Below are 26,692 nucleotides of genomic sequence, written 5' to 3'. Positions count from 1 at the left end.
AAAACTTTCCGAAGATCATGAAATGATAATATGATGAGGCACAAAGTCCATACTCCTTGTTTTGTGAAATTCTGTAACTTATTTGAAACAATTATGTGTCTGAGTTTGACAAACACAGTGAAAATCTTCTGAAATCTTAGTGTTCCCCTGTGTGTTGACACAGACCATGTGTCCCTACTGAGCTGCAGCAGAGGATCAGTAACACATGAATTGTAGTATGTACCTTATATGCAGTATTTTATTTATTTCTGTTTGTTTGTTTTGTTTTTGCACTACATTAGGTAAAATCAAAATAGTGTTGTCAAAATGGACAGTAGTCATAGCTGGACTGGCCATCGGGCATACTGGGCATTTGCCCGGTGGGCCAATGGTGATTTTTCGTTTTTATGGGCCGATGATTTTTTTTTTTTTTTTTATAACAGTATAAACAATGAGAGGTGGTGGATTGGCCAGATGCTGGCAGATGTGTAAAAATAACTCAGTTGTTTGGTGGTGGCTATGGTGGAGCTGCCACAAGAGGCCAGGTGGATGAGGGAAAGGGGAGGCAGGAGGAGCAGACCCGCCCGTCCGAGTGTCAGGTGAACTGAACTTCAGGTAAGAAGTTATGACCTGCAGTCTATCTGGGTCAGATATAAACCAAGTTTAGGTGGAGTTTATTTTCGTTGTGCTGAGTTTTTATCGTCAGTTACAATAACTCGTACTGCGTACTGGCTAGCATGACGGAGTTTCTACAGCTAGGTGAGCGCTATGTTACTGATAGTGAACTTTATTTTACTCATAAGGTTAGTTAGTAGAGTTGCCAACCATCCCCTAAAAAACTGAATCGTCCTGCATTCAGAGAAAATATTACGTGTTTCGTATTGAGGTGAAAAGGAACACAGTTTGTCCCGTACTTCAGCTAGGATGGAAAAAGACACAAAGCTAGAGTTTTTCTCTGTCTTTACGCTGTCAGCTGTCTCTTCTTCTCTCATTCAATGGTGAAACTGATCAATGATCAGCTGATCAGCTTTTCTCTCTTGCTTGTTTATCGCCCACTATGTGCCAGAAAGAGGAAACCAGCGGATGTTGCGCTAAACAACAGCAGCACGTTTAAGCTTGATCAGCTTTTGTTAGAATTTATTTAATATTAATTTCTAGTATTAGCAGATGTTTGCTGGAGCCACAGCTGTAAAAGCTACTGGTCATTATATCGGTTTGGTTATCTGGTGAGAGGGAAACATGAAGATGAAACCAGGAGATGTCCTTACTGAATCATCAGAGCTGTGACGGAGAAACAGGTTTACCTTTTAGGTGACACGAATGATTGAAGGGAAGTTAAGAACTGTTTCTGAGAGACAAATAACACCAGGATCCTTTTCTAAATAGTTGACAGCTGGTAACTGTGCAGGGACGGGTCTAGCAAAGCTTTGCCAGGGGGGCCAGGTAGGGCATTAACAGGGAAAGGGGGGCACAAATAAAATACTTTTCTTTCTTATTCTCATTTAAAATATCTCGCTTTTATTAAATAATTATCTGAATCTTACAACCAAAGTTTTTATCTGATGTACAACGTATAGAAATCATATATATACCAACAAGACAGTGTACATCACTGTCACAACAGCGTTTGTTTTCATTCAAAGGCTTTATGGTTTTTCCTATAATACCTGGTGGGCCGGTCTCTAGTCAAAATGCCCGGGCCGATTTTTTGTCCCAGTCCAGCCCTGACAGTAGTGTGGTTATTTTTGCTATTTGTGTTGTAATCTTTAATTAAAAACAAACAACAACCACAAAGTGTGGAGACCCAAGTTTTGTGAATACAACAACTCCAGAATGAGGCAACGTACAATTTTCAAATCAATACCGTGGTTGCATCTACTAAAACTCTCAGTTACCCATATGGAAAAGAAATAGAAAAAACCTATAAGACAGATACAAACTTTATAAGATTTATATATATCTTTTCCATATGGGTAAGTTTAAATCTCAGTGACCTTGACTTCAAGGTCAGAGGTCAACTTTTCTGAAAATCAGAGGATCTTCACATTTATACCACAGGTGTGTCTACTAGGAGGCTGAAGAGAAAAAAGAACTGTATTTTTGAAGAATTACAAACAACAATCAGTTGATGATTAAAGCTGGTTTATTTAATTCATTTGTATCCAATTTTACCTATGTTAAGGTGTTTGAGGTCTGATTGAAGGATTGGTGTGATGGTAAGGTGTCCGCTGCTCCGCTTTGAATATTGATATAAACTTGACACAGTGATTACTAAATGGATATTCACCAAAATTGTGCCCAACAACCAACACTATATTTGTTGGTTGTTGTTGTTGTTGCTTTTAAGGCTTGTTGCTTTTAAGGCTTTTTTTTTTTTTTTTTCGTTTTCACAAGAATTGCTAGCTCCCCTAGAGCAGGGCTCTCTAACTCCAATCCTCGAGAGCTACTGTATCGCAGATGTCCTGCAAGCATTTGTTTCAGCTGTGTTGAAGTAGATTGAGACCCCTGCCCTACAGCATTGGCCACCCCAACAATCAAGGATTCCCTATGAGCAAGCATTTAGCAACAGTGGGGAGAAAAATCTCCCTTGTAAGAGGAAGAAATCTCCGACAGAACCAGGCTCAGAACCAGGCTCAGGAAGGGACAGCCACCATCTGCCTGGTTGACTGGTTAGGGTGGGAGGAGTGAAAATTTAAAAAAAAAAAAAAAAAAAGCCAAAGTGATAATTATTGGAGCAACTTATTAATTTTTTGTTAAAATATTAAGCTAGTTTTGTCAGATTTAAAGGAATATTGGTTTTGCGTTGTGGATAAGCGTTTGCAGTGTAATTAGGCTGGAAATAGCCTTTTCCAACCCCTGCTTGTGGTTTTGTCACATTTGTCTGGAGTCAAAGAAATACTGCTAGAGATTTTTGTGCCCCTCTGCTTCTCACGTCAATGCAGGGGGAACCATTAGAAAGGTCAGGCTCAAAAAAGAGATGCTGGAGAACCTCTGAGGGGTTGATGCGCCGGTTTGGATCCAAGGCCAACATCTCCTTAATCAGGCTGACCAATAAATTTGTGCCACTTTAAGGTCCTTTGCTAACCATGATTAGTTGTTCAAGCTCATCAAGATGCTGAGGTGTTTCCTTGGACTGGTCTCCTGTCTCGTACTGAAATTGTTTGTCCATCTTAAATGTCCAGCGTTGTTCGCCGTAGTCGTCTTTTCTGAAATAATATTCTGTGGCCGTGCCACAGTCTAGAATATAATCTGGTGGCTGGCCCTGAGTGTGTATGATGAATTTTAAAACGTGATAATCCTCATTCCCAGGGTAGAGTGGCACCCCTGTAGCAAGCTCCACAGCTACCTCTCCCATGCTCCCAGGGTGTGAGTGTGAATGCCAGAGCACTCTGAAATGCACACAAAGTCTTTGCAGACTCCTAAGGATCACACATCCTATCACTACACAATCGATTATACACCTCTAAGCACATATGGTTAAATATTTCTAAGCATAAATGACAATCAACAATATAAACCTGACAGCTACCAGCCCCAGCGACCACATTTCAATTGCTTCATTATATGGAATATGAAGCATAACTTCAGGTGCCCTACTAAATGGTCTGCACACAGGTACCACAAATCACTGCAGACACAGGACATGCGAGGCCAAATTCAATAACTTTGACAGGAGACTGATGGCGGTTCACAACCACTATGTTTCCAAGTTTGAGATCAGCATGCACTATTCCCAGGGAACTCAGATGGAAAAGAGCATTTGCTAGTTGTTGTAAAATTGGCCTCAGTTCTCTTATGGGGAGACCCTGGTGATTCCGATCTTTCATGTAGTCCCACAGGTTTTGATCAAGCAGTTCAAAATTTAAGCAGATACGCTTTCTATCTAGGAAATAGCCATTCCACTTAACAATATTGCAGGTATCCCCATCCAAACATTGCAGTTTCTCTAGGATGAAAATTTCTAATTTTGCCTGTTGCAAAATTTCAGGTTTGCTCTTATTGATTTTGATAGCCACGGCTTTTTTGTTTTTTGTTTTTTGACATTTGGTTACGACACCAAAGGGGCCTTCTCCAAGGAAAGCCTCTACCTTGTGGTCTTTTCCCAAAATTTTTTTGCTCATTATGAAACTGACAATTATTTAACTGCGTGTGTGTGTGTGTGTGTGTGTGTGTGTGTGTGTGTGTGTGTGTGTGTGTGTGTGTGTGTGTGTGTGTGTGTTCAGCGACAGATTCCCACACTGATGCACTGGTGCAGAGCATGTATTGTGTTTGCACATACTTACACGGACAACTATTTGTGTGTGTGTGTATGTGTGTGTGTCTGTGTGGGGGTACGTGTGTGTCCTAGCTCCATTCTGCTGACTGGTTTATTGCTGTTCCAGGTGACGGAGCATGAGAACAGCAGAGATTCAGGGTGCTGTTTTCAAGCACCACTGAAGCTACAAATTTCATTATTTTCACCCACAAGAAGTTTGGTGTTCCATGCATGAGGCCCCATGCCACACACACACAGACGCTGTCTGAGAGTGTTCTGGACAGCATCTCCTCTGGTCCCATCAGCTTGCATTATGCATATTCATTCTGACATTCTGTTCAACAGCCCTTGTTGCATGTATCAGCAATGTTTCTTCAGTTTCTCTGCTGGTGTTTATTGTGAGCCTTTGTAGTGTCGCTTACACTTTACACTGTGCATCCCATGGCATACAGTTAGAAAAGACTAGTCTTGCTTTAACTACAGATGTGCAGCTGGGCGTGAGGATGTTATTCTACTGTAACTATAATATGACAGGATGTCTAAGAATACTTGACCTACAAGTTGAAGAAATGAAGAAATTGGACCTGAAAATGTCACTTTACTTATTCCACAAAAGCTCCCTGTCTATCTCTCTCTCTTATTCTCCAAATCCCACGAGGCAGTGGACACAATGATCCTATCACATCAGAGGGAGATTAAACAAGGAGTGTCACAATGACACAGGGAGTTTGATAATGGCACAATAGAAGCACTTTCAATTATAGCTCCTTCTCTGGAGATGTCTGCTAAAAAGGAAATTCTTCCAATAACTTTGTCCTGTGTCTTTTTATTCATTTTGACATTTAAATCTATCTTTCTTTAACCTTCTCGCAGCATCAATTCAATAGCTCTCTAGTATGCTGCTAACAAGATAAGATTGAGCTGAATAACCTGTGCAAGGTGCTTTTTAGACTGTGTAATTAGTGAAGACAGAAGTTTGAGTTTGTTGATAACGTGCTTTTGAAAGGGCATATGGAAGAATATTAGCTAAATATACTAGGGTATTTGTTATAACCTTAAACCTAGGTGCTGCACCTTTGGTAATTTGTTCCTTTTATTTTTGCAAAACAGAGCTGACAATACGACCTAATTAACTTATTTCACTGGCAAAAAAAACCAAGAATCAGGTACTTTTGGATTCATGCTTTTTGCCATCCAAAGCATCTTTTTAAAGAAATAAAAAACAATTCTCAGTCGTGCTTCCTTTTTAGTGTGATACATGGCAGTAAGCTGAACACACTCTTTTAAGAGTGTTTACAGGCCATTTTAGATGCTTGTTGCTTTTTAGATTGCAGGATGTGCATGAGAATGTGAAAAAAATGCTTTTTATCTTAGAGTTATGTGAAGGCTGATATTACTCCTTTGTTTGTCTGTTAAATGTAATGGAATAGACAGCAGCTCTTTGTCTAGACTCAGCAGTGAATCACCAAACTTCACCAACCCACATTCCTAATGTGCTTAAATAATACAGAAAATAAAGAGGTATTTTTTTCTTTTTTACAGTTGGCTTCTAACTCTAACTGGGAGTTAACCGTCTAGCCGAATGTGTTCAGCTACTGGATACTGTGGATTTAGGCATTTATAAAACATTTTTAAAAGTCCCCTCCTAAGACATGCAAGCCTGTGTCTTAGGAGGGGGTTTGCAGGTGTGAACGTGAGCATGAGTTGCTGTCTTTAAGTGTCAGCTCAGTGAGTGACTGGTGATGAGCCTGCCTGAGGTGTACCCTGCCTCTAACCCAATGTAAGCTGGAATCAGTTCTAGCACTCCATGACAGTCTAAAGGATAAGCCGATATATGGGTGGGTACAACGGAGCTGATGGATGGTATATAGCACACGGCAGTGGAAAACTTTAGAAAGGTAAAGGCAATCTGCATTTCTTTAACCTGTAGGGATACCAGCGCGCATGCAAATCCGGTGAAAAGGTGCCGTTATCATAATCACATCCGTTAACGGCAATGATTGACTTTACATTGTCATTTTGATGCATTCCTAAGCTTCATATAGCATTTTAAACACATTATGATGCTAGGGTGTTCACTTATGTTTCATTGTGCGTGTCTGACAGATCTGCTGGTGTCATTGTGATTTATGGGCAACCTGAATGGGCCCAAACACCATCCTCTCAGAGATCTCTGTGCTATTCTCAGTGCATTGGTTGTCAGCCGTCACCGACAGCACCTTGTCAAGTCTGATTTCCTCTCCAGTCCGGTCCCTAGAACCAAAGGGCCAGCTGCTTCCAACTTTTGGGCCAGTTATCTCTCTCTTTGGCTGCCCTCTGGTCGTTTGTCTGCTCTCAGATTTAGTCAAACCGTGGCTATCTTACAGATAATTATCAGACCGAGGCCAGCTGTGTTGCAAGCATCTACAGCCCCCTTTTGTTGCTAATTGAATTAGACCCCATGCTGGAAGTGACAGAGAAATGAACAGTTTCCCCCAGCGAGCCATGTGATTAGCAGACTTGCAGAAAAAAGGTCAACTCAGGATGGCATGCTGGTGTATATGGTTGATGTCACTGACTCAACAACTGTGACCACAGTCAGCCTCACACCGATGTTTCTGTCAGGTTTCATTTTATTTGATGTGTGTCAATGGAGGTCAAGTACAGAGGACAGTCAGTGGAGTGGTGCCAGGGCTGCTATGTGACTTTAGGAGGCAGGAACGTGTCGTTGTATTTCTTCTTTTTGCCATCTGTTTTTCACTTTATTGGTTAGCAATTCATGTGAGCAGGAGCTTTGGTTTTTAAGTATCATTATTTAAAAAAAAGACATTTGGTCAGACACGGGCAATTACACATGTTTGATTTTTGCAATCGCATGCACAACTGCGTTATAAATTAGCCATTTGTCAAATCACATATTAATGTAAATATTTTTTACCCATTCTTTCTCGCAGGTCACTTTATTCATGTAAGCATAAGCATACCACTTCTCAGAGATATTCAGCAATGCCCAGGAGACAGTGAGAGCTACTCTTAAAGCTTTTAGATTATTCTTGAGGTGTCCTTTGGATCATTGTTGCCTATTGTTGTACAAACTTTTTTCAGTGTCACTTAAGCATCCATTCTTCCTTTAATGTAAGGGGACAACAGATGTTAGGGTGTGCAGGTCCACACATTTTTAATATTGCTGATATTTTCCGTTAAATATTGTTGGATATAAGCGACAGTTCATTTTATTGCATACATATATGCATTATATGCAATTAATGATTTTTCCAGTTGCAGGTATTCATAAGCAACCCTTAAGTAGTTTTGAATCTGCAGTACATTTAGATATGGAATGCAAAGCTTCTGCCATAAGGTGGTGCTAAGTGCGGCACGTTTTTACACAGAAGTGGTAGAAGAAGAATTGAGTTTAATATATGCTGTCAGCACAAGCTAGGTTTTCGGGGCCCCAGAGGAAGCTCTGGGCAGATTAGGAGCCAGTAATGTTGCTTTAATGTGCGGATTTAAATGATGATGGAAAATTAACAATAATCCATATACAGCCTCACAGCAGTACATATTGATCCCCACAGAGCTTTTGACATTCTTATTTTTGTCAAGGCAAAATCTTCTAAAAAAATATGTGTGTAGTCAAAAACTCAGTTTAACTTTTTAATTCACTTGTTTATGTCATTGTTTCCAAAGTGAGTGCATCAAAATGTCTCCTAGCATATGTTAGATATTGTAATTTCTGTAACGTCTCCTTAAGATGACTCTTCCCTGCAGATGCTGCCTGGGCATCAACGCTGTTAATAGGACTAGCACATTATTTGTCCCTCGTTAATCTTTCCTGTAGGTCTCAAACGACAAACTCTGGAGCTGAAAAATGAATTGAGTGAATAAAAATGTATTTCCTTGCATCCAAAAGTCGATCCCTGTGGACTCGCACGTAAAAAGGTTGGACGTTTCCAACAAAGAGCAGACAGTTTACAGCCTCGTGCAACAAAATGATTGTGATCCCTGCAGCTATATTTGTCCATTATAACAACTCTCTGGGCTGAATTTTCTTTATAACTAAGCCTCTCAGGGTGTTTTTAAACCTTAAAGTTTCCGTTTTTAAGGATATCGCATTAACTGATAGCTGGTTGCTAACTAGGCTGATAGATTTGTGTTAGGACTTACCTCGATGTTCCGAATCACTGAACTAGATCACTCCCCCATGTTTGTTTCATTTATGTTTTTTTATTTTTATAGCACGTTTAATTACAACAGCAACATTGACCAAAGTGCTGTGCAGAAACACAAAATAACTTGTATTAAATAACTTATAATATTAGTAAGAAATACCAAATAACTCTCATACTGTATTAAAAGCCTGTGAATACAAATGTGTTTTAGATGAGATTTTAAAAGGAGCCTGTCTGATGTGTAGATTATTCCACAGTTTAGGCGCTACGACTCCAAATGCTCGATCACCTCTGTGAACCAGCCTAGACCTTGGTATGGCTGAAATCAAAAGATCATTTGATCTAAGAGATCTAGAGAGCGCATAAGGCTGCAAGAGGTCAGACAAATACCCGGGAGCCTGTCCATCCAGGGCTTTGTAAGTCAACAATAAAATTTTAAAACCAATTCTGAAGTGAACAGGGAGCCAGTGAAGAGAGACAAGCACCGGGGAAATATGTTCAGAAGACGAGCTGCAGCATTCTTGACCAACTGCAGTCTTGCAAGGCTGGTCCGACTAACCCCAACATTTAAGGAGTTACGATAGTCCAGCTGGGATGTAATAAAAGCATGGAAATGATTTCACCTTGGATAAAAGCCTCAGTTTGAAAAAAGACCACTGTAGAACTGAGCTAATCCGTTTTTCAAAGGTGAAATTTGTGTCAAATTTAACCGCTGAATTTTTGCGTGTGACTTAATAAAAGGCTCAGGACTAGGGATGGGTATCGTTTAGGTTTTATCCGATACCGGTGCCAAACCGGTACTTTTGAAACGGTGCCGGTGCTTAAACGGTGCTCGAACCGGTGCTTAAAGAATGGAGAACACAAACTTTGTCCAAAAACCTCTCATGTTCAGCTGGTTTTTTTTTTGTAAAAAGATAACAATGTGTGCCTTTTCTGCAGCTATGTGGCATATATGGTATCACTCTTGGCTGGAAGCAGTGCTTAAACAATGGAAAAAACACAAACTTTGTCCAAAAACCTCTCATGTTTAACTGTTTCCCACTTTTTCTTTGGTCATTTTAGCCTTTTTGTCCAGGGTGAAGGGAGTATCTGCCATCAAACAAGAAGACAGCCACATGTAGCTATGATGATGTTTGCTAGTTCACCTTACCTGCATTAATGTAATAACGTGTTTAGCCTACTCAACGTAAATTACACACGAACAACATTAAGCTACTCACGCAGAGAAGAACGGCTGCTGCTGCATCATCATCCTCATCATTTCTGCTACACTGGCAGGGCTAGGGGCCAGGACTCTATTCTTCGGGTTTTTGGGGGATGTTGCTCCGGGTCCGATAACTGGCAACCCACCCGACGTGCACGGTGTGAGGTCTCGCAGCAAGCTATCAAATACGGCGCATTTCTCGGCTTTTAAAAAAAACGCTATGCGTCGCCAGGTGTTTCATCGGATTCTTGGTGTTACCTCCTTTGACAGTATCACAATATCACCTTAAAGCACTTGTTGCAGGCTGCTGAGTTTGCATATTTTGCTGTGAAGTACAGCCAGACTTTTGACCGCTTCGCCTTGGACATTTTTAATCTGGAGCTCTGCTCTAACAGAACGTAAGTACCTGGCCCCGCCTACTATCCTCGGAAACGTAAAATGATTGGCTAGAAGTGTATCACAGCTCAGGAAAAAAAAGCACCGAAATGTGCGCTGCTTTTCGGTCTGGTTACTACCGTTTATGTCAGAACCGGTGCCATCATGGCACCGGACACCGGTACCCATCCCTACTCAGGACTATGCAGGTTAAAATGAGAAGTGCTGGGATTGCCACTTGGTCCAAACATTATCACGTCAGTTTTGTTCTCATTATAGTTGGACTGGCCTCCTCAGATTTCAACCCTCAACATTATTGAAGCAGTGCAGGATCATCCTGACAGAGAACAGACCAAAAAGCAGCCAACATCCAAAGAAGATCTTTGAATGTCTCTCAAGAATCCTGGGGAACTATTCCTTAAAACTACTGAAAGAAATGACAAGAAAGTTTGATTAAGAGAGTTCAGGCTGTGCTGAAGAATAAAAGTGATCAAACCAAATACTGACTTTTAAGCTCATTAGAATTATACAGATCTTATATACTCTATTCCCATGCGTGTTTTGCACAAGTTTCAAATTTCACTGGTAAAATATTGGGTAATATTATAGCTCAAAATTTTTTTGTACCGTACTGAATTCCAGACCTTTGCATAGAGCTGTGTTTTTCACACTCTAACTTATTTCCATTAGTCCCCAGCAAAGGTGAGGTCAAATAAACACCAAGCTATGGACTAACAGTGTGCATTCTCATGTCTGTGCTTATCCTTCTCTTGCACTTGTTTTTATATTGCTGTCATATGCTGTCTGCTTTTGAAGGAAATGTATTTCTCTCACAAAACTGCCAAATTAGCAGCATGTCTGCATCCTAAAAAGAAAGACCTGTTTGTCCAATGTACAATCTCATAACCTCAACATTTTGTTGACACTGTTATTATAAGGAGAAATACAGTAACCTCATAAAAGTTGCAGCATTTACAGCAGCTATTAAACTCTGCCAAGTGGATCACGCAAGGAGGGAAATAATTGACATGTTTCAAGGAGAGGGGGGGGGAAAAAACTAATAATACATTGTGTCTGTCTTTTCTGGAGGCCCTTTGACTTTGTGAGTGTGTGCGCTCTTTTCCCATACCTGGCAGTGTATGTAAAGTATAATCAAACCTTTCTGCTGTGCAGTCGCTTTCATTCTTTTGCCCGTCTTCCTTGTTGGCTGCCTAAAATGTGAGATGTTTTTTCCAGAACAACCTTTTAAAAAAGAAGAAAAAAAGCCTGTTCTAAGAAAAGTAGGCCACTTGGACAGATGACTGACACGGGTTTTGTGTGACACTGAAGCACTTTATTTCGGGACGTTTAGTGCATCATCTGTTGAAATTCTTCACCTGCTGAAATTTGCGACTTTGCTCATCTTTATACAGATATTAGTATCTGTGGTTTTTTCCACAGCAATGTGGAGCGGTTACGTAAGTCCACGCTGTCGTTCTGTGTTTTCAGCGAGTCGTACACTCTGATTAGAACGATAATATGAAATGTGACACAAGTTGTTCGGTTGTCATCTTAATTATTTATACACACCTCTGTTGGATGTGAAAATTGGGTTGTTGTGCTCTGCTGCGTGACAAATCTTTCATTCTTTCAGTGTCAGATGCAAGAATATAAGAACGATGTGAAAGATGTGTCCTCTCTGAATATTTCTATTATTTATTTTGCCACTGTTTTTAGTCTCCTATTTATAATTTAGGATGTTATACATTTGCGTGTGCTGTCTTTCCACGAGTTAAATGTATCGTCTCTCCTCATGGCGTTGTATTATTTGCTTTTTTTTCTGCTTCATGTTTGACACTATTCCCCACAGGCTCTTCTCGCCAAACAAAAAAACATGTGAATTTCTTCACCCCTGCTTTTCTCTGTCTCTCCCCCACACCATGCTCAAATTACATGATGCTGTTTTGCGCCGGTGTGCCACAGAGACCGTGCATGAAATTTATTGGGCCAGAGTCCTGCCATTTGACACGCACGATGTGGCTAACAGATCTTGTGCCATTTCCCATCTCCTCCAGCTCCCGTGTAATGCTGACCTTTCCTGCCTCAGGGCTATATTTAAACCGTGAGCACCGGAGACTTATGGCGGCATGGGAAATTTTGTTATCGACGCTCTCCATTTGTCTGACTTAATTCAGGCCTACTGTAGATCGAGCTGAAGCATGCCGTATATTTATACTCCTGCAAGGCAAACAAGGGCAGCGGTGACAAACCCAGCCATCAACAACTTAGTGGGGGTTACTCTTGATGAAATATTCCTTTGAATTGCTCTTTGGAGTGTCGGGGAGATTGTGCCGTAGGTTGTGTTTACATTGCACATCACCTACTGTAAAGTGTGAGAGGAATATAGAGCGGGCGGGATGATATTCCATAAAGCAGAGAGTTGAACAGAGAGTCATACACAAAGGGACTTGGCATTTTGGAGAATCTCAGCTGGTAAAATGTCATAGATATCAACCTCAGACACATTCATCAGCCTTTACCATTTGTCGTCATTAGACCAGAAACCGGGTTGAATGAACTCACCAACACACATAAGTCACGACATCCGCACACGCTCTTTTTTTTTTCAAGCCACCTGCTTAACTATTCACTCACGCTCTCTTTTTTTTCCTGCACGCTGATAGGCCTGAGATGGGAGTTCAGAGGGTGCTCCAGGTGGATCTGAAAATGGAAAGCTTCCCAGAGCCGATGGGCAGCCGCTGGATGGCCTGGCAGGTGGAATACCCGGCCAGTCGCGCTGCCACTCAAGAGGTGGAGACAGAGATCCGCCTGGCTCAGGAGGACGTGGCGGGCATCGTGCCCCTGGCCATGGTGAGTGATGCCACTTCCAGCTCAGTGCAGTGCCCAAAACATATAAATGGCTGGACTCATTACCCTGAATGCGTGTAGAAGATGCTGGTAATATGGAGCACCATATTGTAAATTCACACCAAGAATCAACATTTGCATATGTGTTTGCACGACAAGAAAGAAATGCATTGCAAAGACTTTTTGCCCTATTAATTATAAGCAGGATATCAGTATATTTATGGCTGGTCAGATTTTTAAAAAAACAACAACAAAAAAGATTAGATTCAAAGTATTAATAAACGAGCAAGGAGAATGCATTCGTGGTATACGGAGTGACATTAATTTAGCTGAAGCTGAATAATCTTTGATAATAGTATGTTTATATCAGTGATGCCATTCCAGGGGGAAGAGCATGTCAAATTATTCAAAATCTTTTCTCTGTCCAGTCTGTTGCTCTCAGACATGACAGAATTTAAGTTTAACATGAGAGTTTGCTTAAATTCAGCTTTTGAGGAATGGCCTTCCTCTCATCCTACTGCGATCCCTATTTAAGATCCTAAAAAATGCTCATTTTCTCTCACTGCTCCCTCACTCTTTATTTGACTGTAACAATCAGCTTTTGAGATAACGGTGAGAACGAAAGGAAAACTTGATTGGTTTATAAATGGGCTTGTGAAATGTAAGAACGTTGTTTCATTGATCAAAATGAGGCTTTGTCTCCTTGTTTTTCTTGTGCTTCTCCTGTTTTTTCCATCAAACTGGACAGGATGATTAATCCTAGACTGATTTCATTCGTTTTGCTCTTTATTTGTCCAAAGGGGAAGCTTGGGAGAAACAGCTTAGAAATGAGTAATCTCCATATATATCAAGATGATTTGTTTTGTAATGAGACAGAAAAAACAGGCTATAGTGAGCAGGATTTTTTTCTTTTTCCTCTGGGATGCTTCAAATAATGCGTCACAGACAGTTGCTCCTCAGCTGGGCTGGAAATTAACAGTATTATTGAAGCATTTTATTTTCCTTTTCCAGCTTTATATTTGATGCTTCATTACATTTCACAGAGAATTATTACACTTTCTAATCAATTGCATGTATCCGACAACAGGTTTTTGTATATACAAAAAGTTAAACCCATGTTTCAATAACAAACCTTTATATTTAACTAAGCTATTAAGCTACTCTGCATAATAGGCATTTTAACTTTTAATTCTTTAAATATATTTTAGTGATAATACAGATAACTGCATTTACTCGATTCTATTTTTTAACTTGTTTCTTTGTAGTGTATCTGCTTTAACTTTGCTAAAGGACTTCTAAACGTCTTCCATGACTGTTGTTTTGACAGCGAAAGCAGAGGCAATGATGTTTGCTCTGTGCTCACAAAGTGTGTTTAGGAGCAGGGCAAGAAGAGAGCATCTGTAGCTCCCAACAGGCCACAGTTGGAGTCTCAAGGCTGGCTCTGGCTTGAGGGTTTGCCCGGAGCTGTGTGTCTCCCTCAGCGAGGCGCAGGTAGTCGGTTGTGTTGCTCATCCCTCGTCGAGGTTCATGCAAGGAGCATTTCATGCATCTTTGTAGCTTTGTTCAGCGACCCGGAGAACACGGTTTCTGATTTAGATCAAGAGCGTTCAAGTGAATAAATGAGTGAAATGAGTTGTGTTGACAAAAGGGAAAGACATAGTGTCACAGTGGTGCTGATTACTAAAGCAGAGATTGCGTTTGTTTCTGATTCGGTGCTTCTGATCTGCATGATACAGACCTGACTGCTTAGTCATTGTTATTCTGTAAGTATTGCCTGTAGCTGCGTAGATGATAGATGCCTGTGGGTGGCTGTTCCAAAATTCAGAGGAATTTGAGGCATCCTCACTCCCAGATCCAGTCTTGGGATAATTGAAGTTATGTTTTTAATGCTTCAGTATTGCTCGAGTTCCCTCTCTCACGCCCTTTTTTCATGTCGCTGATGCATGAACAGTGCATCTTCCTTACTCTAGGAAAACATGACTTCTAGTGGCATAAACTACAAAGATGATTTGCATGATTACTTTGCAAAAGCCTGTGCTTGTAAAAAAAGAGACCCCAGCAGAGATTTTTCACCCGCTCGCTCAGTGAACACACTGTAAATAAAATCTTTATTTGTATTATCTGATTGTATTTAGCTGTTGTGCAGGTCGTATTCTTGGCAGTATTGCCTTTATTGTTTTTGTAAAATGAAGTCTGTGAATGAGTGCACAAGCCTGCAGACACGTCCCTGCATTTTCACTCCACCCATTGTGCACAGAGGAAGGTTTTCACTGCTAAGTATAAATCACACATTTTATCACTGCGACAAAATGCATCTCAATTAACTAAATATTGCAATTATTTGCTGAACTTATAGACCGAAGCCTTAAAGATCGCTAAGATGTTATGTGTCCCATAAAAAAGACGATGCACTGTCTCTTCATTTGTGTGTCTGTGCCCTGTATGCACTGAAAGTTTTGATTTTTGTTTTCCTTACCTTGATTTTCTAATCTGTTCAGAGGGCTTGTCAGTGAGTCAGTGAAGCAGCTGCTATCACGTGTGAGTGTGTGGATAAAGTATATAAAAAAGGACTGGTTTCACTGATCAGCCTATACCTTTGATACTAACATTTCTGACATTTTCATCATCAGAAATTAAGTTTAAAATTTCTTTTGGGGACTTCTTTTTTCAAAATTTCATTTTATTTGGGTTCAGCACAAGACTGCACACATATTCTCTTTGCTTTGCTATTTCATTTTTCTCCATGGCCATCTCCCACACAGACAACAGCCAAAGGTGCACATCGACTCCAGCCACCCCAGTGGTGCAGTACTTAACACATAACGTAAATAGATGGAGATACATCCAGAACTCATTAACTCTCATTAACTGTATTTCTCTGTCGTCCCCCCCCCCCCTTTTTTTTTTTTCCCACCTGCACACCCACAAATACACACAGGCACGTAAGGCTTTTTGCAATCTGCATGCACCAGTATGAGAAAAGCACACAAGCGAGAAAGAGGAAGGCTGAATTAGATTACTTGGGATCACTGTGGCATGAAAAAGCCCAGAGATAAGTTCCTCACCCTCCTCCCTGCTACACTCTTCGCTGATAGAAAAGAGGAAGTAAGGTAATGTAAGAGCAATGCCATCAAACCCCCTTTACACACGCACACACCTGCAGGTGTGTCGCCATCACCATCTTGCCTCCGAAAGGGAAAGCAACATCTAACATCAAAACAAAACTGGTCTCTGCACATGGAACTGAAGTTGCCATTTTCACAAAAATGGAAAACGTGGAGCAGAAGTAGTCTTTAATGGTATGTGGGTTGCCCTAATGCTGCCAAAGCAGCATGGGCAAGGAATATCTGAGAGGGTATTATGATGTTCAGGAGGCCTCTATGGATTATGCCTAATGCTGGGGCTTTCCGCTCCTTTCCAATCTACTGCCCACTAGCCCCCTGCTTGATCCCGAGTTTTCAGCTGCTAGCCGGCTGCCTGCTACCTTGCTCTCTAATCTAGCCAACCAACACCCCATGTGTTAGGTTCGGTCTGCTTCATCTTTAGCCAAGTACTCCTAAGCTACTCTTAGTACTAGCCGCATCCACCCTTCCACGGACACTTTTATTCTGTGCCTTGAAGTTTGTGTTTGTGTGTGTTTTTCCTAACACGCACTCACACTCTGATGAATGCATCTGGGGCAATTTGAGGTTCAGTATTTGACTGGTAGATGACCTCCTCTACCTCCTGAGCCACATCTGGGCCTTACTTTTTCATCTCAGATTCCCGGGAGTCATATATTTTGAGACTGAGCTTACTTTCAAGATGATTTCTCAATAAAAAGTAAATGTCAGAACTCTCTCTGTCATTCCGCTTCCTGGTCAGTTGATGTGACCACTCAGAAACACAGAACAGTTTGTTTGGTCACCTTTATGGATGACATTCCTAGATCAGCTGATGCCAAGTCGAGCCTGAGTTACTCACTTCTATCCCTGTTGCTAATCTTCTTCCTGGTTCAGTCAATGTCTCTTCTGTTCTTTCCTTTTCTTCTTGGGTTGGGTGAAACCTCCTGTTTTTTGACTGATGTCACATATAGCCCCAAGTCTTTATTCAGGTCAATCCTGCCTTCTTTAGGCTCATGTTAAAACTGTCCTGTGGCAGTGTACAGGTCTGTTGGCCCTGCCAGTCTCACCTCTTCGGTTGCTTCTTACTATGATAGTGATACAGAAGCTCTTCTAAGAATTTGGACCACACGGTGCAGTCTTTGCTCGACAAGAACATCCATAATCCCACCAGTTATCCTTCTTTTGACTGCTTTTGTTAAGCCGCAGCATCTCAGGAACATCACACTGTTTTGCAGATGTTCTGATCCAGTCACTTAGCCATCACAATTTGTAACTTGTCCTATTTGCAACCTTTCCAAGTCACTTTAATCTCTATTGGCTTGCCCGGTTTACTTCCTTCCAAGAGCTGACTGTTATTGTCTAAAATATCCCATGAACTGTCTTCTGTTCTGACATTAAATTGTTCTTTTCTCCTTCTCTGAGCACACAGCATCAACTAAAGGATACTTGGGTGAATGTATCAAGGAGTTTAACAGTTTAAATTATCTAACAGTCAGAAAGATTATGGTTATTCAGTTTCTCATTTGTCTCAAAACTAATTGTTAATGTTTATACACTTACATGCTCTTACATCTATCAGAAACACTGATACTCCTTCACAGTACAAACCTGACGGCTGACCAAATTTAATATATAGTTGCGTTTTTAAAGGCACAGCCAGTAATTTTTTAGGTTATTTAATAGAAAATGTATATGCTCTACAAAAATATACATAGAATAGTGTTTCATTACATCTTCCAATAAACTGATGCATTCTCATAAACCCATAATTAATCTATTAAAAATACACAGAAGATTGTTTGCTGCTTGTGCAAGCTGCCATGATCCCCCACCATATTTGAGTACAGGACTTCTCCGTAATCACATTTATAGTACGTCAAAGGAAAAGACGTGCTGCAAAGGGATGTTTATATTCTTAACATATGAAGGATCATACTGTACCTTTGTTTTATCATCACAGAAGGGGTTCGCTTCACCAAAGAAGCTAAAATCCGAAGGAATGCGACAGTGCCACTGACATCTTATTAAAATATCATTCACTTCCTCCCCATGACTCTAACATACATAAACATCCTCATTTATTCCTGTTATTGCCACAGTTACCTGTCGTGTCCCTGTCACCACAAAAAGAGCTGGCTATGCAACAACACCTGAATATAAGCTAGCATTATGCTAGCTAATGTAAAAAATCTGACTTTTTCTCTAACAAACAGTACGATTACATTCTCACATTGTATGAGAGTTTATTTGCTAAGCATCGCAGCCTAGCGCTAGACTGTGGGTGCATAATGGCCTACTTTAAAGAAAGTTTTACTAATGCTGGCAAACAGAGGCTAACAGAGGCTAACAGTAGGTAACGGCACAAAAACAGCAGCATTTGCCGACAGTTGAGCATCTCCTCAGCTGAACTGAAATGAGCGTCTCTTACTCACTGACTCATATCAGACTCCTTTCACAGATTCTTACAGTCTCTTCCAGAGTAAATAAAAGTGGGTGCTTTTCACCTGGCATTGACAGCTGGCATAAACAGTGGACTGACAGCCATCCACTGATAGGGAAAAGCTCCGGGACAGATCCAGATCCCAGCCAACTTATAAACTACATTCTAAAATTAGCTTTTCTTATACTCTTCGGTGACTTAAACATGTTTTTCCTATAACAGCCATTGTTGCTATGGTATGCACTTGATAGCAAACAACTCAGTTGACCGCAGTGAAAATTTTACACCCTGCAAATTTAGGGTATATAAAATTTTGTGTCACAGAAATATAAAAATGTGACTTGCTGGAGCTCCAGGTAGCCAAACCACTAGCTTTTTTTTTGCGTATTTATTTGCATTTGTCTTTCTCTATTATGGATATTGTTGTAATTTTTTTAAGGTAACCGTGCTTAAAAATCAGTAATGTTGACATCACATTGAAGTTATAGATAATATGGAAAAAATGGAAAAACAAGCGCATAGAAGAGCAGAAGCAGCGGATGGCAGACAAACGCAATCACAGAGGGCAATTTTCCAAACTTCATAAAGCATGCTGAAGGCATCTGTTGACACAACAGCTTCTCTAGAAAGTGTTTTTCATCTGTAATTAGCTCTAATTAGTCTAATAAGCTGGAGTGAATTTTGTCACTCGTACTTTAAAAACTGCTCTAATTGTTTTTAGAGCAGAAATCTCATAAACTCAACGCAGATCCATAACTGACCACGTCTCTAAAGGTTATAACGTAATAAAGCTAATGAGTATTAGTAATGGGAAGCTGATTTTTGGTTTGATCACATTTATGGTCTATTACTCCAGCGGCTCCTCAGACCCATTCCCTCCCCATTTATGGCATGTTCTAAATTATTGCGCCCTTGCTTGAAGTGATTATTATAAAAAGCTCCTTTTATTTCATTACCCATGCCAAGTGAATGGCTCTGCTATGGGTGACGCTTCTGGGAAAGCACTGACATCGTTTTGAAAGATGAGCGCTCCTTTTTCTGCTCTCTTTGAAGAGGGCTCCTCCTGTGTGTTGTCACAGATCCACCTGCACTGGGAGGGCTTAGAGCGCTGCTCTCCACTTTGTCACCAATTTCAAACTGTGAAGCAGGAGTTCTGCAAATGCAGCAATTATTTCAAAAGACGAAAATGAAAAGAGTACTCAAAAGTTTCCGTCAGTTTAGAGCGAGGGAAGGCTTCTGAACTCCCTCTGTCGACTGTAATACCACTGTGGCTGTCCTAGCTTGTCTCCTCTTCCCCCTACTTTTTAGATGCTTTCTTCTTTTTTGAGACCTTTTTCCACTCTGTATTTTTCTCCTGTTTGCTCCAGATGAGCATAAATTTATTTAATAACAATGCAGATTAATTGCCTCCCTTCTCAACCTCCGTCTCCTTAATGCGGGCATCCTCCATTTCAGTAAAAGTGTGAAAAAGCTTTGTGGGTTTTTTTCTGTCATCTTGAGATGGATTTTAAGGGCAGTAATTGGATGCCTGAGCAGATTCCCCTGCACAGTAGGAGGCTGGTCCATTATCTTTTACCATCGTAAAGTAATGTGCTCCTGTCCAGGCTACCCTCATCATCATTACCCATCCTGTGGATGCCCGGTGATGGAGAGGGAGCGGGAGGACAGGGCATACATCATATCTTGACTCATCAGTCTTCCTATTCCAGCCGAGACACCAAACTGTGCTCACTCACACGAGCATTCTCAGGCATAGAGATGAGGAGAAATGAAAGAAGCCGTTAGCTTTCACGTACTGCTTCAATGTATTGTTAACCAATACATCATCACCCCGGCCCTCTCTGGCCACTTCTGCTCTCGCATGATAAAGTCATCTATCAGCATCTTCCAACCAATGTTTTATTTTACTCCTTTCTATTCCATTCCCTCTGTTGCAATGCATATCTTTTCTCTACCAGGCAAGTGAAATCTGGAGTGCCATTCATCAAACATATAGTCAAACATAGAGATGAGCACTTACATCCCAGCTAATCCTGCAGAAAACCCATCAAGGGCACTGGTAAAATCATGCAAGCTGTGTATTACACAATCATACATTGTACAGTTTTCACAACCACCTTCCCCCAAAACCCATCCCACCTCCCAAAAACCTGATTTTGGTCTTCTGAAAAGCTTAGCCACTTTATTCCACTACGGCCAAGCCTGTGTTGGATACCCCTGCTGTTTTAATGAAACATTGCATTTTCCCCCTTCTCATGAGTCATGCAGTTTACAATAAAGAGCTGATGGATGCATCCCAAGCAAACAGTCCATTAGCATCTACTACAGCTTAGAGGCTGGTGATGAAGTGGTAGCACTAATTGAGGAGCTGCCGTATGCACGTGGCACACTACATGTAATGCTAACTAGGACGGACGATTGTGACAAATGCTTTTCTAAACCATGATCTGAGTACTCGAGACTGCGTGCCTAAACATTTTCTACGTGCCTTTGCTCCTTTGTCATCGCAGGATGTAAAAATGCTCTCGATAGGGACTGACACCCCATAACTGCACTTACGGCGAGAACAACCATCTTTTCACTGCACCACTGCACACAAACGAGCACACACACTGAGGTTTTTATGGCAAAGCCATTGTCACTTGGATAGACTTTAAAGTCATTTTATTAAACAGAGAACAAACATTATAGGTGAGCAGGATGATACCTCTCAAAGCTTGCTCATTACAGTGACATTTGCAAATTAGCGGATCACCATTAAGACAGCTAACCTTTCCGCTGCGGTTTGGAAAGCTTCTCTACAAGTCAGGTCAGAGGACTTGTTTACTGTGCCACTGCAGATCTCGGAAGATGGTCTCCGAAGTGTTGCATAATTCATGCATAAAACACCGTATTTGTGCACAGCCTTATTTTCCAGCACCTACAGAAAATGCCCAGGACCTGCACCGCCCTGTGGAACCACTTATAGTTTTGTTTTTCTAATACATTGCGCTGAACCTAAATCGCTTTCGCTGCAGACCTCTCTATCCTGACTTTGCCAAGTTGAGCTGAAAAAAAAGTTTGTTCAGCTCAAAAAAGAAGAAAAAAGCAGGGATGACGCAAAGGGCGGGATGCAGACTGACAGATCAATTTCAGAGTGACATGTGTCCATATCTCACATCTCCCCATGATTGTTAACATCCTACTTCACATTCCGGTCCAGTTCTATTCACTCTGACTTTAAATCCTTACCCACTGAGGTTTGAAAGGAATGTGTGTATTTTTTTTAGCAGTAATGGACTCTCCAATAGAGCTGACCTTTGTGCCTGTTGAGAGAGGTCTGTGTCCAGAGGGCAGCTAAGCCAGGCTAAGCCAAGCTAAGCTGGCAGTATGGATCTCGATCAGAGACGGGTGAAGAAATCAGACAGAGATCAAGAGGTCATTCCCCTACAGGCATTGCTGGCTGTTGCTGAAGAACTCTTCATCGATCGGCTGTGTGTGATAGATATCGGGCTGAAATTGAGCAGACTGGCACAGGCGGGGTTGTTTCCCTGCCTTCTGGCCTCTGGGCTCTTACACAATGGGCGAACAGCAGGGGCACGCACGAGGTGTACAGGAGCCAGCATCACTCAAAGCACCGACTGGCTACCTCCCCTGAGCCCCCGCAGCTTTCGCGCTCATCTCTAGGCGAGATGATTGTGTCCATGGTGGCTGACCTTGATTCTGGGTTCTGACTGTTATGGAAATTCGCCAGGGACGTCTTCGCCTCCCTTCTGACCCACTGATCTAGATGTATTATAGGTATAGTATTCATGAGAACTGCAAGAGGATTCGTCCCATAAACTTAAAATGCAGAGCTTCCGCAGGCAGCCATGTTTTATTCACAAGCTCCCTTTCTCAGCAAGGGTGGCAATTCGGGGCCAACGGGCTCTTGAGGATGGCTCTGTCCTTTTAGGAGCAGTCCTCAATTATCCACGTATATTTAATTTTGCAAGCACAGACACTAATAAGTCTGTTAATGTATTTTCATGGACAGGCAGGTTTACAGATTGCCTGAAGATGAATAGATGCAGCAGGGTTTTATAATTGAATGCCCGTTCACAATGTCATATTAAACTAAATATGTCTCCCATTGCAATGCATTTGTGTAATTTTTTTTCCAAACTTATTTAGATCTTACGACATTAACCAGAGCCCACAATAATAATAATAATCCACACAGGCTAAGGAATGAGGCACAAATAAAGCAATTACCTGTGGAGAGATTTGGCCTGTCTACAGCATGTCGTTGTGACACTTCCACATAGTCAGAGTTTACCCATAACTTATGTGCACTCATAAATAATTAACATTTGAGAGCAAGTCAGCGTGACTAAAAGATCAATACTGTCCATAAATAGTTGTGCGAATCCTCTTGCATAACTGTGCAAGCAGATTAAATGAGAGGAGTTCTTCATACATCACTGGTTGCCCTTCTTTTGAAGGGTGTGAGGGCAAGAAGACAATAAAGAACAGAAGGAAGATGATTTATTCTTTTACTTCACTAAGAGGCACCTCAGTCAAGGACCCGACTATCTAAATGGTTATATAGTCAGATTTAGACGGAAGAGGCTCAGAGGGACTTCAAAGAGTCGAAGCAGCAACAAGGATTCAGCTAAAGTATTCACCAAATAATGAATATTTGAATAACTTGAAATGGCTTCATTCGCTGTATAGCCAATCGTCACAATCAGTTTATTTTTTTTGACAGTGCATATGAAACATAAGAAACTGCAGGCATTAAAGGCTCAGCTCAGTATAAAAAGTGTAATAGTGGGAAACAAGTATCCATCCATCCATCCATCTTCATCCGCTTTATCCGAGGCTGGGTCGCGAGGGCAGCAGCCTAAGCAAACAGGCCCAGACCTCCCTCTCCCCAGCCACCTCCTCCAGCTTATGCGGGGGAACACCAAGGCGTTCCCAGGCCAGCCGAGAGATATAATCTCTCCAGCGTGTCCTGGGTCTGCCCCGGGGCCTCCTCCCGGTGGGACATGCCTGGAACACCTCACCCAGGAGGCGCCCAGGGGGCATCCTTGTCAGATGCCCGAACCAACTCAGCTGGCTCCTTTCGATGTGGAGCAGCAGCTGCTCTACTCTGAGCCCCTCCCGGATGGCCGAACTTCTCACCCTATCTCTAAGGGAGAGGCCAGCTCATTTCTGCTGCTTGTATCCGCGATCTCGTTCTTTCGGTCACTAACCACAGTTCGTGGCCATAGGTGAGGGTAGGGACGTAGATCGACCGGTAAATTGAGAGCTTCGCTTTTACACTCAGCTCCCTCTTCACCACGACGGACCGGTGCAGCATCTGCATTACTGCAGCTGCAGCCCCAATCTGTCTGTCGATCTCCGGTTCCCTTCTCCCATCATTCGCGAACAAGACCCCGAGATACTTGAACTCCTCCACTTGGGGCAGGAACTCATCCCCGACCCGGAGTGGGCACTCCACCATTTTCCAGCTGAGAACCATGGCCTCAGATTTGGAGGTGCTGATCCTTATTCCCGCTGCTTCACACTCGGCTGCGAACTGTTCCAGTGCGAGCTGGAGGCCCTCACCCGATGAAGCCAACAGAACCACATCATTCACAAAAATCAGAGATGAGATTCTGAGGCCACCAAAGCGAAAGCCCTCCGCCACTTGGCTGCGCCTAGAAATCCTGTCCATAAAAATTATGAACAGAATCTGAGACAAAGGGCAGCCCTGGCGGAGCCCATCACCCACTGGGAACGAGTCCGACTTATTGCCGGCAATGCGAACCAAGCTCTTGCAACGGTTGTATATGGATCGAATGGCCCATAGCAATGGGCCAGACACCCCATACTCCCGCAACACCTCCCACAGGACACCCCGAGGGACATGGTCGAATGCCTTCTCCAAGTCCACAAAACACATGTAGACTGGTTGGGCAAACTCCCATGCACCCTCAAGTATCCTCGAGAGGATAAAGAGCTGGTCCAGTGTTCCGCGACCAGGACGAAAACCGCATTGTTCCTCCTGTATCCGAGGTTCGACTAGCGGACGAACTCTCCTTTCCAGCATCCTGGCATAGACTTTCCCAGGGAGGCTGAGGAGTGTGATCCCCCTGTAGTTGGAACACACCCTCCGGTCCCCCTTCTTAAAGATGGGGACCACCATCTTTAAGAAGGGGGACCCCGTGGACTGGCACCCCGGTCTGCCAGTCCACGGGTACTGCCCCTGACCTCCACGCAACATTGCAGAGGCGTGTCAACCAGGACAGCCCTACATCGTCCAGAGCCTTCAGGAACTCGGGGCGGACCTCATCAACACCAGGGGCTCTGCCACCAAGGAGTTGTTTAACTGCCTCAGTGACCTCACCCCCGGAAATTGGCGGGTCATTCCCCTCATCTCCAGACTCTGCTTCCTCCTCAGAAGAAGTGTCAGTGGGATTAAGGAGGTCCTCGAAGTATTCCTTCCACCGCCTGACAATTTTCTCAGTCGACGTCAGCAGCGCTCCGCCAGCACTATACACAGTGCAGGTAGAGCACCGCTTTCCCCTCCTGAGACGCCTGACGGTTTGCCAGAATCTCTTCGAGGCAGTCCGAAAGTCTTTTTCCATGGCCTCTCCGAACTCCTCCCACACCCGAGTTTTTGCTTCAGCCACTGCCCGAGCCGCATTCCGCTTGGCCTGTTGATACCTGTCGGCTGCCTCCGGAGTCCCACAGGCTAACCAAGCCCGATAGGACTCCTTCTTCAGCCTGGTGGCTCCCTTCACCTCTGGTATCCACCATTTGGCTCGGGAATTACCACCACGGCAGGCACCAACCTCCTTGTGGCCGCTGCTCAATGCAACAGCTTCGGCAATGGAGATGCTGAACATGGTCCATTTGGACTCAATGTCCCTAGTCTCCCTCGGAATGCTGTTGAAGCTCTGCCGGAGGTGTGCGTTGAAGATCTCACAGACTGGGGCCTCTGCTAGACATTCCCAGCACACCCTCACTACGCGTTTAGGTGCACCAGGTCTGTCCAGCGTCCTCCCCCGCCACCTGATCCAACTCACCACCAGGTGGTGATCAGTTGACAGCTCAACCCCTCTCTTTACCCGAATGTCCAGAACATATGGTCGCAGGTCTGGTGATACGATTACAAAATCGATCATCGACCTACGGCCTAGAGCGTCCTGGTGCCACGTGCACTTATGGACACTCTTATGTTCGAACAAGGTGTTCGTTATGGCCAAACTGTGATTAGCACAGAAGTACAATAACAAAGCACCGCTCGGGTTCAGATCAGGGAGGCCGTTCCTCCCAATCACGCCTCTCCAGGTCTCGCTGTCGTTACCCACGTGAGCATTGAAGTCTCCCAGCAGGACAACAGAGTCTCCAGGTGGAGCACCTTCCAGCACCTTCCGACCCCTATGGCGCCTCCTACGGGTGGTGGGCCTGCGGGAGGATGGGCCCATGTCTCCTCTTCAGGCTGTGCCCGGCCGGGCCCCATGGACTAAGGCCCGGCCACCAGACGCTCGCCCTTGGGCACCCTCCCCGGGCCTGGCTCCAGGGCAGGGCCCCGGTAACCCTATCCCGGGCAGGGTAAACTGTTCCCTCGATGTTCTTTTCATAAGGGTCTTCTGAATCGCTCTTTGTCTGGTCCCTCACCCAGGAAACAAGTAGCATTATTTATTTATTTTTCGAAAATGGCCACAACAGACCAGAACTTAAGTTCTTATTTTCCTGATTTTCAGTTTTTAAATGATTAAACCAACATGCATGTAACTTGTTTTCATTGTGGTATTTGATAAATGGTAAACTTTTGCTGTAATCACTGCATACAGCACATCTTAGTTCTCCCATGATGTTGTGAAGGGGGTAGACATGGAATGGATGTACTGTATATAAGCAGAATAAAGCTGTTACCTTACCAAAGCTGCATATGAAAATGCAAAAATGCATTCAGACACCCTACTAGGTCCCTACTAGGTACCAGTTTTCAGCTGTATCTATGTTAGAATATCCCCGGTAAGCCTATGGAGTATTGTATTTCCACTAGTGAGAATGTACTGTTGTGTGTTACATTGTGCAGAGAGCAACAGCAGACAGTGTCCTGACTCGATTCTGGAGACGTAGTTCAGAGTTCATGCGTGAAAACAGCTTAAAAGCTTAAAAACACTGGACCGTAATTTCTATATTGTACAAGTGTTTGAATATTACTAGGCAGCTGCTAGAGAAACAGCTGACTAATTATGGATGTTCACAGTGATTATGAAGTACATATGAAACAGCTGATGCTAATCAGTTGCCTCTTTTCCTACCGAGGCAGTGACGGTGCATTTTAAAGGGGAAAAAACGGCACAAAACCCAATATAC

General features: G+C 42.8%; 1 protein-coding gene across 1 annotated transcript in view; it reads left to right on the top strand.

The window, feature by feature from the left end:
* LOC146696634 (transmembrane protein 132C) overlaps nt 1-26,692 on the top strand; it is a 168,748-nt gene that overhangs the window by 104,752 nt on the left and 37,304 nt on the right. The window contains exon 4 of the mRNA XM_085474827.1: nt 12,628-12,814. Coding sequence (XP_085330953.1) covers nt 12,628-12,814 — 187 coding nt within the window. The remainder of the gene's footprint in view (nt 1-12,627; nt 12,815-26,692) is intronic.

The sequence above is a fragment of the Copadichromis virginalis genome, linkage group LG12, assembly GCF_057382275.1.
Source record: "Copadichromis virginalis isolate Kocher_CV1m ecotype Utaka linkage group LG12, C_Virginalis_male_GT1.1, whole genome shotgun sequence".
Classification (NCBI taxonomy): domain Eukaryota; kingdom Metazoa; phylum Chordata; class Actinopteri; order Cichliformes; family Cichlidae; genus Copadichromis; species Copadichromis virginalis.
The sequence above is the reverse complement of the archived record's forward strand: the minus strand, read 5'-3'. Positions and strand labels throughout refer to the sequence as shown.